Source organism: Hyaena hyaena, unplaced genomic scaffold, assembly GCF_003009895.1.
Source record: "Hyaena hyaena isolate Hyena2069 unplaced genomic scaffold, ASM300989v1 scaffold_248, whole genome shotgun sequence".
Classification (NCBI taxonomy): Eukaryota; Metazoa; Chordata; class Mammalia; order Carnivora; family Hyaenidae; genus Hyaena; species Hyaena hyaena.
Genome location: NW_024080881.1, coordinates 1,432,262 through 1,446,911, shown reverse-complemented (window position 1 = coordinate 1,446,911; position 14,650 = coordinate 1,432,262). Strand labels below are relative to the sequence as shown.

General features: G+C 60.5%; 1 protein-coding gene across 2 annotated transcripts; it reads right to left on the bottom strand.

Moving 5' to 3' along the window:
- Window positions 1-4,322: 4,322 nt before the first annotated feature.
- On the bottom strand, window positions 4,323-14,463 carry OVOL1 (ovo like transcriptional repressor 1). 2 transcript variants are annotated; one of them, XM_039244755.1, is made up of 4 exons: window positions 14,347-14,463; window positions 7,297-7,514; window positions 5,412-5,601; window positions 4,323-5,128 (listed from the first exon to the last, which is right to left on the bottom strand). In XM_039244755.1, exons 1-4 carry the CDS (start codon window positions 14,444-14,446, stop codon window positions 4,833-4,835), a joined length of 804 nt encoding a protein of 267 aa, XP_039100686.1. In that variant the 5' UTR covers window positions 14,447-14,463; the 3' UTR covers window positions 4,323-4,832. The 2 variants fall into 2 exon arrangements, with proteins under 2 accessions (XP_039100686.1, XP_039100687.1); XM_039244756.1 differs by lacking the exon at window positions 14,347-14,463 and adding an exon at window positions 13,608-13,862.
- Between the last annotated feature and the right edge of the window lie 187 nt (window positions 14,464-14,650).

Genomic DNA, 14,650 nt, shown 5'->3' with positions numbered 1-14,650 from the left:
GCGAGGGTCAGAGGCAGTGAGAGGGAGTCTGCTTCCCGCAGCAAGTCCAGATCTCCATCATGCCAAGCCCAGAGTATGAGACAGCCCCTCCAACTGGTCTCTGCCCAGTGTTTTCTGTCCCATTCCATTCTGTTCACTGGCGTTTCACCCTGGCTCTGCCTTCTTGGGAATGGTGAGCGGGCCTGGAAGTCATGACCGCTGCGCCTCAGCCCCACCTTTGAGAATTTCATGGGTAGAAAAAGCCTTGAGGATTGCAGTGTCCAGCCTTCAGTTGCTGTTAGAAATTCCTGACAAATGGCTTCCTGGCCCTCCAGGGATGGTGCCCGAGGCTCCCCTCCACTGCACCCCTACCCCATGCAGCCACTTCACAGCTAAGCCATGCCGGGGCTTGGAAGTCTTCCCCTCCCTGCAGTGGAGTCTGCCCCCATCTAATCTTCACCTCTCGGCCCAGGTTCTGCCAGCTGGAACTTGAGGAAGCCGTGCCCTCTGCTCCAAGCCACTGAGCGACTTCTCAGCCCTTCTCGCCTCCTCATCTCCACTGCAGTTTGTCAGTGAGTTTCTTCAAAGGCTTTATCGAGATGGGAGCCTAGAGACATAAAGTCTTTATACTGGAATGGGACTTTCGAACTCAGGAACCCGCCTCATTTTATAGATGAGGAAGATGAGGTTAGGTCATTGGCCCAAGGCCACACACACAGCACAGAACAAGACAGGGCTGGGCCTCAAATGCACTGAGCGGTGACCAGCCCGCAGTGGAGGGAGGCCATTTTGGTTGTTGATGCCATACTTCTGATCTTGTCCAAGATCACATTCGCTTTTTGGGGAGGGCAGCCCTGTCTCCCCATGGATGTGTTGAATTCTGTGGCAGCGAAACCCCCCTAAACTATTTTACAACTTTATCTTCTTCTGGTTGTAAACATAAGATATGCTTATTGTAAAAAAAAAAAAAACATTAGAAAATACATAACAAGGTAAGGTATAAACCTTATAAAATAAGGTATAGCACTTCCGGTTGTTAGAAAGTTTTCCCACCCCGCACTTGCCTGCTTTGTTTTCAGCTATGACAACAGGACTCTGCTTTCATCCTCAGGGAGGCTGTCTCCCTGGGCCCCGGCCAGCTCTCCTGTCAGAATCTCGCCTTATCAGTTCTTACTGGCACCTGGGCAGGGTTCAAACCTGCCTGTGGTGTGCTGGGGGTGAAGCAAGCATCCAGATTGCTGATGGAACTAGAGACCCTCTGTCCACCCCACGGCCCACGCCTCTTCCCTGCTGGGTGAGAGCCCACCCTTCCCTCCCCGCAAGCCCCTGCACCCCTTTGTCCTATGGAGATACCCGTTTTTCCAGCCCAACTGGGTCTCCACTTCTTCCAAGAAGTCTTTACTCTTTCGGATGCGAAAGACTCTTTTTTGGGTTCCCCAGCACTTGTGGTCTGGCCACAAGTGTGTCTCTGGTTATACATTGACTCCCACTCATCTCTTCTCCCTGCCTGGCTCGGGACTGTTTCCCAGTCAGTGGAGGCACCTACTTTTCCTTTTTCTCTCTTGACATCCATGCTCCAGAGTCTGGAGGTCATTATGGGCCCTTGAAATGGGACTGTCTGGCCCGATACTGCTAGAGAAGGGCTCATGTGAGAGGTGTCCCACCCTCGAGTTCTTCAAAGGAGTGGGAGAGAAAGTACAGGCTTGCAGGGGGCCCCAGGAACATCCCCCCACCCCCATTCCTGGCTTCCTAGAAGCTTGTCCCCAGCTCCTCCTGAAGTTGACACAGCAGTTAATCATCTGGCTTCCCAACACTGGGTTCTCACTTATTTTGGGATAGTAAAAACGGAGTTTGGTTGGCTTTTCATGTTTGGAGGCTTCTAGAGATACAGTTCCTCTGTGCTTGGCTATTGAAAGAGCCACAGGATGGGGCACCTGGGTGGCTCCGTCGGTTAAGCATCTGACTTTGGCTCAGGTCATGATCTTGCAGTTCATGGGTTTGAGCCCTGCGTCAGGCTCTGCTGACGGCCAGCTCAGAGCCTGGAGCCTGTTTCAGATTCTGTGTCTCCCTCTCTCTCTGACCCTCCCCTGCTCACGCTGTCTCTCTCTCAGAAATAAATAAAACATTAAAAAAAATAAAAATTAAAAAAAAAGAAAGAGCCACAAAGAGGGTTAGGGGCCCTTTCCAACCCTCTGGGCTTCTCACAGGGAGCCTGACAGGTCAGACCCATGTTTTCCATGAGCTACCCCTTTCCCCACCTCCTGGAATATCACGTCAAAGGCCCAGGCCTGGCAGCCACCTGCTCCGTGTCCATCTGGCAGGGACAGGATGGAAGAACACTGAACTGGGACTCTGGGACCAGGGTCCCCAGAGTGATCAGGTCTCCGCAAGGGATCCTGGGTAGGTGATGGGAAGGGCCACTTAATCGCAAAGCTCTGGTCCAGTTTGGATCGCCCAGAGGTGCAGGCTGCCTCCTGGTCTTCATAGCCACGAGGTGCACAGTGCTCCCGAGCACAGCCCCTGAGCCAGGCCGTCTGCTCCCAGCCCGCATCCACTACAGTTAGTCAGGAAACCCTGGGCCCACTGCCTACCTTCTCTGCCGGTGGGGAGAGCAGCACCTTCCGGACAGGGCCTGGAAGGCCGAGGGAGCTCATGTGCGTGAAACACGAGTGTGCCCAGCACAGAACAGGTGCTGTGCAAATGTGGCCGTCCCTATAGTTAGGTGTCTGACCCGGAAGTGATGTGACCTTTGCGCCCTGTCATTTGGGATCACGGTCTTCCTTCTGTGGTCCTGGCAGGGTGCTGGGAAGAGAAGCCGACACGGGACCCTGAGTGACTGCACTGGGCTGGCAGAGAGCCATGTCAGGATGTGGGAGTCAGGCAGGGGGCCCGGCTACTGCAGCCAAGAGCGGAGCCACAGCCCAGGGGTCACAGGCCTTGACTGCCGAGAGCACAGGCAGGCCACCTAATCTTTCCAGGCCAGATTCCTGCCCTGACTCGAGGCCTACTGGTAACCCTATAAGGGTAGATCTTTGACTAGAATGAGACAATTGTTTTGATTAATTTCCCTGCAGGTGGAAAAAGAGGTTTATGGGACAAAAAAGCAGAAACACAGAAGACAAGAATTCTTGGATTTTAATAGTTAGAGGGAAGGTTATAAAATAAAACAGACAACACAGAGCATTACGACTCCCTCAGATTGCAATAGCACAGGGACACAGAAATGAGACAAAACAGGGTTTCCAGATAATGTTCTCTCAAACGGTTTAACTTCCAGAATACAGCAGCCCCCAGACTAACCTAAACTTCAACCAGGAGTCTTCCATCTATACACTTTCAGAGGAAAGTCAGGTAAGCCTGCCCCGCCTTGGCAGCCATGGCTGGTTCTGCCTACGGTAAGGCTTCCCGGGGTGGCCCAGCTAGCCATGTCGCGTGGACCTCTTTCGACTTTGCCTTCTTGTTCTTTGGCAGGCTGGCTCCATCCCTGCCCCTCTCTCCCTTTTGACCCACACCCCTCTCCTGTTTTGAGCAGGAGACACAGCCAAGCCGACAGAGGCTGGCCGATGTCCTCAGACGGAGCCAAGCAGCCCAGGGACGCCTCTGTCCTTCCATGCTCAAGACCCAGCCTAGCCATCAGAAAGAGCCAGAAAGTCGGCTACAAACATAACTTGATAGCCATCTAATACTGTCTTCCTGAGAGGTTTCTGATGTGTCTGGTTATTATTCTGTTTTGTTGGTTTTTTTTTGTTTTTTTTGCTGCTGTTCTAGGGTTTTTCACTCAACCAGGAAAAAGGCAGGCCTGTAACTCAGCCCTGTAGTCTTTTTAGTGTCTCAAGACAGTGAACTTGGTGCATCAAAGACTCATCGCTTCCACTGGGCTTTCTCCTTGAGTTGCAGCTGGACAAACTCTTGGCCTTCGCAACAGTGAGTTGTTCCACAGAAGGTCTGTTAATTAGGAGGCAAGCAGGCTCTCGGTAACCCCCAGGCTTGCCCTGAAAGGATGTGAGAGAGGCAGGGCTGGGGGGGGGGAATGGGGTCGGAGGGGGGAGGCGCAGGGTGGGAAGAACCGGTGTGATGTGCTACCCCAGCCCAAGGGAAGTACAGAGAGCGCAGTGCGTCCCCCAGGCAGGGCCGGGGGAAAGTCTTAGGTTAAATATCTCAGGAGGTGCGAAGGGTGGGGGTGGCTCAGGACAGCCACCCCAGAACCAAGGCACAGAGGAGGTGTGAAATGTCCAGGATAAATAGAACTGCACGGAGAGGGAGAAAAGCCAGCTCCATCCTCTCTTAAAAATAGCCGCCATCGGCACCAAAAATATATTACTATCTGTACATTTGTCAGCTTTAAAAAAAAAAGGAAATAAAACTTCCTTGGCACCTTGTAGTGGATTTCCTAACAATGAGGTGATGTGTGAAAAGGCCTCCTGAGTGCACACGTGCGTTTGCGGCTCTGCATGGGGAGGGCAGTGGCCCCCGCAGCCCTGAGCGTAGATACCCCGCCAGGCGGCTGCCAGCCCCCCACCGCTTTGACAGGCATGCAGTGTGCTCTTGACTTCGCTGTCATCTGGGGGGGCCCAGCGGGCCCCACCCCTGCGCTTCAGAGGTGGAGGGCGCCAGGGGATCCTCATGCGGAGGGAAGTCCAGTCCCTGTGGGTGTGCCGCAGCCTTGGCCTCGCTGCCGCCCCACACTTCCCCGTGTCTGCCCAGGCTCGGCGCGGCCTCTGCCCGGAAGACAGAGATGCAGCCCTGAGCAGGGCTCGCTCGATGTGGCGCCTGAGTGAGCACATGTGCCTGGGGTGGGGGGGGCCGTGTCCAGCAAGGGGCGGCGGCCAGGGGGCCCGGGCCAGCAGCGCCGCTCACAGGTGGTGGCTGCTCTGTAGCAGGGAGGTGACGGTGCTCTGCAGGGCCACGGCCACCTTCTTGGAGGTCTTGCGCAGCAGCGGGCTGTCGGGGTGGTGCTCCTTCAGGTGCAGGACGTGGCCCTCCTGGCTCTCGGACGTGCAGCCGCACTCCTCGCACACGTACAGCTTGGCCCGCCGCTCCTTGTACGCGTACTTCTGCTGCACGCCGTGGATCTTCTTGAGATGAGACTCCAGGGAGCAGCGCTGCGTGAAGGCCTTGTCACACAGGCTGCATTTGTAGGGCCGCACGCCTGCGGGGACGGGAGGCCCGGTGTCAGGGACCTGACCAGGAGCCTGCTCACAGCTTCCGACTCAGAAGGGCCGGGCCACCTGACACTGGGGAGGAGGAGGGGAGGAGGCCTGGCCACCTCCGCCTTCCTGAGTGGCCTCCCTGGCGAGCTGAGGTGGACTCGGGGCCTGAGCTACGAGGCCACCCCGTCACTGAGGCGAGCGGGCATGGCCGCCGTCCCCCCACGTGGCCCCCGCCGGGCAGGGCCTGGGTGTGCTCGCTCCCCGCCAAGGGGCTCCTCTTACCCGTGTGGGTGCGGACGTGTCTCTTCAGGTCAAATGTGTCATTGAAGCCCTTCCCACAGTAGGTGCAGAGATGCCTCTTGACGTCATTGTGACACTTCATGTGGCGGTTCAGCATGCGCTGGTAGGTGAAGGCCTTCTGGCAGATGTGGCAGGTGAAGAGGTCACTGCTGGCACCGTCCCCCAGGGTCACCTGTGGGCAAGGACGGTGTGCGTGACAGATGACCGGGAGCCGGCCACGCCGGGAGGACACAAAGCCATCCCCTGGTCCCCCTGGGGAAGCTGTGCTGGTCCCCCACAGGCCACACCTCTGGGCCCCCGACCTGCCATGGTGGGGCTGGAGGGAACCTTTGGGTCACTGGTCGGGCCTCCTGTTGGGTCCCCAGGTCCCCTTTTGAGGTTGCCACACAGCCTGTTTACCTTCTCGAGAGCCGTGCAACTACCTGCAGAAACAGCTGGTTCATCATCACCTGTTAGAAAGGTCTCCCTCCACCGAGCTCCATGTTGCTCTACACTCCTGCCCCGTGGCCTCACTCCATGGGCGAATGTCCGCCACATGGGCTCTGCGGCAGCCCCCCTTGGCCGAGCCTGGACTCCCCCTGCTTTTACCCGAGCCAGGCCCGACACAGTAGGACTTGAGTCCCTCTACCTCCTCACCACCCTCTTGTTTATAAACCCTTTCCCTTTTCTTTCTTTTTCTTTTTTTGTAATTATGGAAAACCTCACACTTCAGATGCGGAGCTGAGTACCACTGTCTCACAGTGTTTTATCTTTCCCTTGGAAAATCTTTCCCAGCTGCTTGGCTGGCACAGGGAGACACGGTCTCCACCCCCCACCTCGGTTGCTGTCTGGAGGTGGCTCATGCTTTGTGGGCGGCCCAGCTGCTGGCACCCCTTCCCGAGCTCCCTGGGCCCTGGGTCACCCTATCTCCCTGCACCTCCTCCTCTCCCGCTTCTGGCACTGGGGCAATGCTGCCTGTTGCCAGTCGAGACCTTTTGGGTCACTCCTCTGCTGTCCTGGGCCCTCTGCTCTCTCTGCACAGCCCTCCCTACCCACCAGGGTCCAAGGGATGAGAGGAAGGCCCGCGAGGGCTCAGGGGCGCTGTGCCGGCCTCGGGCCGAGCACCCAGGACACGTGTGGGTGGTTCCTCTAGTTACAGCACATGCTTGGCCCACAGAGGAGAGAGAGGAGGGAACAGCATTCCACCACCAGCTTTCTTCAGTCCTTTGGCACAGAGAAGAAGGCTACAAGAACCCTTCTACTACATCACTGCTAGCAGGTGCTTCCAGATCCTAGAACTTTCAGGAACACAGGCCTAGCCAGGGCCAGCCCTGCTGTCTGCGCACTCCTTGAAAGCAGGGGGACACACGCCTTACTGTTCCCGCTGCTGAGCCCAGCTCCCCAGCTCTCGCCCCGGGTGGTGCGCCCGGGTAAGGTGGACACCGCCGGGCACAGGCCTCAAGTGGCAGTTAACCACCAGCTGGACTCCAGAGCTCACTCCAGACCAGGCACAGACGGGAACCCAGGAGAAGGCGCTGAGCCGAGCTCAGAAGTCTCCCCCTTCTCCTGGGACTTGCAAAGAGCTGGCTCCCCTTGAGGGCAGAAACAAAAGGAAGCAACCCCTGGAACAGACTCCAGAGGGCAGGATGTCTCGTGAACCCCCACTGCTGCTTCTCGATGCTTCTCGACGTGCAACACTGTCGCGTCAGACCTGCTGCTCTTCTTTTCCACCCCCACCTGTGCCCTGCCGGCTTCACTTCTCCGCAGAAGCCCGGACCCGGATCCAAGGCCAGCCTCTGCCTAGGTCTCACCTGTGCCACGTCTCGTAGGCCGGACGCCAGTCTACAGACACGCTCCTGGCCCTTGGAAACAGTGTGGGGGTCAGTACCTTCATTTTGGTGCGCAGGAAGCCGTGGTCTCTGCTCTGGGGGTCTCCCAAACGACTCATGTCATCAGAGGGCAGCTGGGCTACCACGCAGGGCGCCGGGGCCACACTGTAGCTGGAATCCCGAAGGCTCATGTCCAAAACCAGGGGGCAAGATGGGGGTTCAGCCACGGACGGCTCTGGCTCCCGATAGGGCTGAGGCGGGCAGAAGCCCAGACTGACTGGAGAGAAGGACAGCCAGGTGAGCGGCTGGGTGGGGGAAACAGGCCTCCGTGGGGTTTCGGAAGGCCACCTGGCTGCCCCTTGCAGGCACAGGGCAGAGCAGGGCTGCCCCCGGCCCGTACATGCCGCACCTCCCTCCTGCCCCATTAAGGTAATTGCAGGTGACGCCTGCCAAGCACCACAGCCCACAGGCCCGCCCGCTGAGTAATTTGTGTCTTAGCGGAACTGGGACCCAACCTGCCCTGCCAATTATCCCTCCAGAGTTGTCTGCCTGCCCCACCTGGGCCAGTCCCTCTGGATTCCAGGCCTCATCCACGCTCCAGTGTGGACAAGGGCCACCACCGGCGGCGGGGATTCCTCCCCGGCCCTGAAGGGTCCCTGGCGGCCTGGGCCACTCGGGGCTGCTTCTTCGGGCTGCCGGCCTTGTGGCGGGGGTGGGGAGGTCTGGGTGGTCCTCCAGGCTGGCTGGTGTCTGCTGTTGCCGCCCATCAGGGTTCTGGGCTCCCCGCTCCCACTGGCCAGGCTTGGCAGGCAAACAGGCCAGGTGAGGCGGCGCAGGGAGGAGGTCAGGGAGCAGCAGGTGGATGCGGCCTAACAGTCTCCTGGGCGGCCTGCCCGGCGGTTGCGCAAGCCTCCCCCACAGCAGGGACCGCTTGCTCGTGGCCCAGCGAGGGCCGGGCTCCCAACCACCGCCCTCCGAGGCGCCGATACCTGGCAGCCCTTTGACGCGGCCGCTCCTGCTCCCCACGGCAGACACCTCACGCTAAACGGGGCCAGAGAGGGTTGGCCCCGGTGCAGAGGAGAGAAGACCCGGTACGAGTCTGAAAGCCCACAGAGCTGGGGCAAACTAGCTAATGTTTCCCCTCAGCAGAATCTTTCTTCCCAAAAGGCTAAACTCTATACGGTTGACCCTTCAACAATGCAGGGGATAGGGATCCTGACCGCCCCCCCAATACAGTCAAAAATCCGAATAGAACTTTGGACTCCCCCAAAACTTCACTACTCCTAGCCCGGAAGCCTTAGCGGTAACAGAAACCGCTGACTAACGCACATTTCGGAGGTTACAAGTATTATAACGATAAAGTCAGCCAGAGGGAAAAAGTGTCAGTAAGAAAACCGTAAGAAAGAGAAAATGCGTGTACTGCCCTGAGCGGAAAAAATGCACCTGGAAGTGGGCCCGCGCGGTTCAACCCACATTGTTGTTCAAGGGTCAGGTGTGCTTCCAGCCCGTAAGCTAGGAACATTTTCCAGGCTTCAGATGGAAAAGTCAAGAGGGGCATAGGAAGGAAAGGACGAGGGTCTTCAGGGAGAAGGATTCAAGAGGCTGAGTCAGGGTCTCAGACCCACGCACGAGGCCCTCAGCGCCCTCTGGCCCACAGCCGGGGAGACAGAGAGGACCAGGCCCCAGGGAGGGGTGGTCCCAGGGCAGGAGGGCCGCTGCCCTCACGTCTTCTCCCGGGACACCGCAGGCGAGGCTGGCAGTGGAAGGCAGAGGAACGCGCCAGTGGAGGAAGGGTGAATATGAAAGCACCCAAGTTTCGGGAGAGGCCCTGGCTCTCGCCCCCTCAAAACACAACAAAGGTCTGACAGGGGAAGAATGCGCCCGCCTGCCGCCCAGAACCCGTTCTGCTGGCACTGGCGTCCGCCTGTCCAGGGGACTTTAATGAGCCACCTCATTCCGGGAGTTGATTCACCAGTGCCGGGCCCTGGCCGGGCCTCTGAGCTGGCGTGGCGCCTCTCCCTGAACGCCGGGAGGCTGGACGTCAGACCCGAGCTCTTGGGTCCCTCCGGCCTTCCCACAGCGACCGGCTGTCTGTGCGCCTGGGGCGGGGAGGGGGGGCGCCGGGAGAGGGCAGGGGCGCGTTTAGCACGCCCCTTCTGATGCAGGTGTACTAGCTACCAGAGATCTTGGCCAAGAACTCAAAGCTGAATGACAATTTCCATTTCTCAATCCAGGTGGAGACAAACAGGAACCTCTCCCCTCTTCTGTCTTTCGGTATCGGATGGCGCGAGTGAGGCTCCTGGAAGCTGGAGCCTGGCCACACCGCCTGCACAAGGAGCGGCAGAGGGTGAGGGCCAACCAGTCTGTGCTCCAAGCGAGCTGTCACTCTTGGTTCCCTTGCTCCACTGAGGGGGTGGCGGCCTTCGCCGCTAGGGTTCTAAGGTTCCAAGCCGGTTTGGGAGAAGACCTATTTCCTGCGCCCGCCTCTCCCATTCCGCAGAAGCCTTGCGGTGCTGGCTCTGGGGAACTGAGGACGGGGAGCGAGCCTGCCCGGTCTGGCCTCCGAGTTGCCTCTACCCCGAGCCAGGGGCAGGGGAGGCTGGCCGCACAGCCACACGGCTGCCAGGGAGGGGACGTTTGCCTCATCGCATCCACCCCGCCAAACCTGTCTTCCCGCCACCCCCGTGAGCATGCCCCTGCCGCTGCCGCACGCACAGAGAGTGCCCATGGCATGCCGCTCCTGTCATTGGGTGTCACTGGGTGGCCGGAGGCAGGAAGCAGAACTGGTCGGGCCCTGCTTGTGCTGCTCTCTGTCCCCTAATTAGACGTTTCCGGCAAGGCGGCGGCTGCGGCTACTCATCGCCCACCCACAGCTGTGGAGTATGGCGAGGCCCAACCCGCCCGGCCTTCTCCCTGCTCCCTCAGGGGTTCACGGGTTCCCCTTCTGTTGGCCCAGCTCGCCCCCACGGGGTGATGCTGCGGGACAGGCCCGGAGGTGTCCTCCCTCACCCCCAGCCAACCCCAGCTCTCTCAGACTGAAAGCTGCTGGCCTGATACTGGCCGGAGGGCCAGGTCCCACCCCAGGCAAGGCCTCAGGGCAGGGCTGGGCATGAGGCCCGGTGCCGGCTCCCCAAGGAGAGCAGGTAAAGCAGGTGTGAGGACCTGGCCTCTGTCCCCCCCGGGGGCCGGGGCTGGTGCTGACCTGGGCTGTGTGTGTCAGTCAGCTCTGAACGGGGAGGGACCGTGGGTCGGCGAGGCCCAGGCTGGCGTTATCAGGGTCCCCTGTGCCCGTCTCCCCCAGCCCCAGCAGGTCAGCTCGCGATGCCCGAAAGGCAGCGAGTGCCAGCCAACTGGCAGAGGCCAGGCAGCCCTGGAAACACGATGGGCCTGCTTCTCAGCCTGGTGTGTCCATTCTGTGAATGCCAAGGTTTTCTCTCAGGCAGTATCTTTCTTCCCCTTCCCTTTGCCTTTCATGCCGTGTCCACAGTGGAGTTAACGCTGAGCACCTCAGCCCTCGCACCGGGGCGGGCGGCCCTGAGCAACCATGAACTGTGCGGGCACGTGCGTCCTTCCCGCCCTTCTGGCCGGCGCACCCCTGCGGGGCTCCGCGCTTGCTGAAAGTGAACATCAGCAGTGGCCGCCCTTCGCTCGGGTCCTCCCTGGGCCCAGAGGCCTTGCCCTCAGCTGCTGTCTTTCTGGGACAAATGGTCTGGCGGGAGTGTGCCTCGGGGTGCCTCAGGCTGGAGCAAGCAGTTTGGTAGCCTGGGGGGAACAGCGCCCCATGGGACAGGCAGGAGCCCCATGGAGGCCACTGCCCAGGCCCACGTTGCTCTTCGGTCCCCAGCCATGTCTGGCTTTCTACGCTCCCTGCCTTGCTCCCCAGAGAGTATGACAGACACGGCCTTCCTCCGCCACCAGCACTTCCCAGGAATTACAAGAACGATCCTCATGGGAGGCCTAATCTCCCCCCACCGCCCACTCCCTCCCACCCCCACACATGTACTCTGGGGCCCAAAGATGACCGAGAAGCCCGTCCACCGCGGCTGGACAAAAAGCGGCCCGGGACCCCGCACGGCCTCGTCAGCGCCAGGCTCTCCCACCCCTCAGCCTGCCGCCTCCCTGGGACGGGCCTGGGCTGGCAAACTGGCAAGACAGACAACAGAGGGCCCAGTGTAGAGAAGGGGGGGGCCTGGAAGGGGCCCTGGGACGCCCACATCTGGGAGCACCTCATTTCAGCTTCTAGGCTGTTTCCAGGCTCATCTCTCCCCTCAAGTGCCTTCCTGGCTTTTCGTTGTTCCTCAGCAGGGGCCTGGAGGCCGGGGCCCCATCCCTGTGTCCCCAGCATCCCCTTCAGGGCAAGAGATGGAAAGTGGGCCCTGGGTGCAGGTGTGTGGGCTCCTCCTCACCTGGAGCACTGGCCCCAGCACGCTGGTGCTCACGCTGGAGAGCCGCCAGGGGAGGCGAGCGGGGTGGGAGTGAAGGGCTCGGGCCAGGCTCTGGGGCCCAAATAGGGAGCCGTCGATCACTCTTCTGCTATGACCTTTCAGCCCCATGTGCACACTTCTGGGCTTTTCCCTCAGCTTTGGAAGGAGAGTGAGGCCAGGGAGAGGTTCCGCCTTGGGGGCTGGGAACTTCTAGAATCGTGTCTCAGGGAGAGAGGCCGGAGTGCTGGTCAGACCGGAGCCTTGGGCCTTCAGTCAGTAAAAAACGGCTCCTTGCAGGCACTCTCTGATGCTTTCAGGGTCCCAGAGGGCCCTGGCAGGAAGGTCAGACCTCAAACTTGTCCCTGTTCCCCACCCCCCCACCCGGGGCCTCTCACAGTGGGAAGGGGGTCAATGGTTAGCTGGTCACAACGTGCTGAGTCTGTGAGGTGGGGTGAAGGAAACGTGCCCAGCCGGCTCCTGGGGTCATGGTCGGCTAGTGATGGAATGGCTCAGCCAGGGGATAGGCCACCACAAAACACACTCCCCACTCTCCAGCCATCTGAGGTACCCAAGCGTGGCCCCAGAACATTCCCTTTCTCATTTCCAAAACCTGTGGGAAAACTCTCTGGTGGGCCACATGGCTTGTAGAGGCAAATTAAGTGCTCTGCCTTCTACCCTCTGCTTCACCCCACAGGACTCTCCCTCTCCAGAACGATGAGAGCAGATTGTCACCTGGGCCCTCCAGGATTAGACCCCTACCCAACACCTGGGCCAGTCCTGCCGATCCGGTGCGAGGGGCCCGCACACCTCCTCACCTGGACAGCAGCAGGTGGCACGGACTACCCAGAAGCCCTCCTCCTCACCGGCTGGGACAGCCCTGGGGGGTAGAAGCCATCCCCCACCGCTCCCACTATGGCCACCAGGACCCGTCACCAGGTCCGTGGTGGGGAAAATCACCAGGATGCAAGGAAGTCAATGATTTGAGCGAACGGAATTTCTTTGTCCTTTGTAAAAGTCAACACATGATCAGTTACTGATTGGGATGTGAAATAAAACTAAAAATAACAGCACACCGAGTCTCCTGCAAGGCTCGGCTCACCTTTCACACAGTCCAAGTTCAGTTTATCAGATCCGAAGGAGCAGCTAAGCAGCAAGACAAACACAGGTGAGGGAGGAGGTAGGAGCGAAGAAGGGGGCTCCGTTCCTCCACCGGCCCTTCTGGGGGGCGAATGCCAGCGGGCCACCCGGCCAGGGCCGGAGACTCGGGCAGGCACGAAGCTATAAACAGCATCCGGGGCCCACACCCTAAGCCAGCTCAGGTGAGCCGGCAGCTCACTTGCCTTTGGTCTCAGTTTCCCCTGGTTTTAAGGAGGCTGTAGAAGCAGCTTTAAGATAAGGTTAAGCTGGGAAACATCCTCAGCGCCACAGGCCATTGGATCCTGGCAGATCAGGCCACAGAAATCTCACCGCTACACCCACTGTCTCCACCAATTTCTTCAGGAGAGAAACTGAGGCAAGAGCCCTCACAGGGCCCCTAGCCGCCCTCATTTCACCACTTTCCTACAAGGCCTGGGGCGGTGCCAGGGAGCCTGCAGATCAAGGGTCAAAGTCGGTTGGTTAATTACAACCTCTTCCCCCCCACCCCCCCCTTGGAGGCTCCCGGCAGGGTGTGGGGAGGGGGAGCTCGGAAGGAAGCTGGCTTTGTCCTGACCAAAGATTTTTCTTGGGGGTGGAGGAGGACAGAAGGCACGAAAATGTTCTCAGGGCTTCCAGACGGAGATGCCACTCGAGAAACAAATCGGGTTACTCATTCAAAGTTGACTCGGACGCTGTCAAGGCGTCTTCCAAACACAAGCTGGGTGCACGAGCCACCCGCCACCACCCCTCCCCCCGCCCCTGCCCCGGGGTCTGGTCCCCTGACTGTGGGATGGGCTCCTTAAGGTCACTTGCCACTCAAGTGTGTCCTCTGCAAGGCTGAAGGAGGCGCGTTTATAACAGCGGTGGGACCCGATCCCACCTTGGTCTTCAGGACAACCGGGGTGCAGCCGGGCGCCTGGCCCACGGTCACCGCGAACTCTGCCCGGAGGCCCCCCACGGCTGCCCGCCCCTCACCACGACCCTCCTGCCAGCAGAGAAGCGGCTTAAACTGCGTCTTCTCACATTTTGCACAAATTTCGGCAGAAACTCCAGCTCCCCCCGAAGTGGCATCGCTCCAGTGCCCTCCTCCCGCCTCATAAAAGTCCCGGCTTTCCGGATTTACGACGTGAGAGCGGAGGGTCGCCTGAGCGGTGACACACCCCGTTGCCTCCCTTGCGCCGCGGCTCGGGCCGGTGGAAGGGAGGGCGGCACCGCGCGGGACCGCGCGCCTCGGACCCAGCCGCCCCCAGGCCGGTGGCGGGGCCTGGGAACAGCCCTCGCCCCCTCTCGGCGGCCCCCGCCCGCGTTCCCACCCGGCGCCTCCGCCGCCGTCGCCCTGCCCTCCGCTCCCGTCCCCTCCCCCTGCGCCGCGGGCTAACGGAGCCGCGGCCGCTTAAACATTAAATCGGGCGCCCCGACTGCGCCGGCCGCCGGGCACCGCCTCGCTGCGCCCCACACGCCCGCCGCCTGGACGGCCCCCACCGCACCCCTCGGGCGCCCCGGGCTCCAGGGCGGCGGAGGGTTCGCGGCGGCGGAGCGGCGCCTCACCTGGCACGTAGATCTCGCCGCGCTCCTCGTCGGGGAGCTCGCTCCAGTTCCTCTTGCACGTGGAGACGCACGGCTTCTTCACCAGAAACGCGCGGGGCATTTTCGAACCCTGCTCGCCCGGCACCGTCCGCTTCCGTAACCAGAGCCGGGAGCCGTCCCGCCTCTGCCGGGCCGAGCCGGAGGCGGGGGAGGGGAGGGGGCCGTTCAGGCAAGGAGTCGCCCAAGCGCCGCGGCGTTCCGCGAGGTCACCGTGCCCGGGACGGCGCGCGCCGGTTTCCGACTCCGCGGGGCCGTCGCCGCCCTG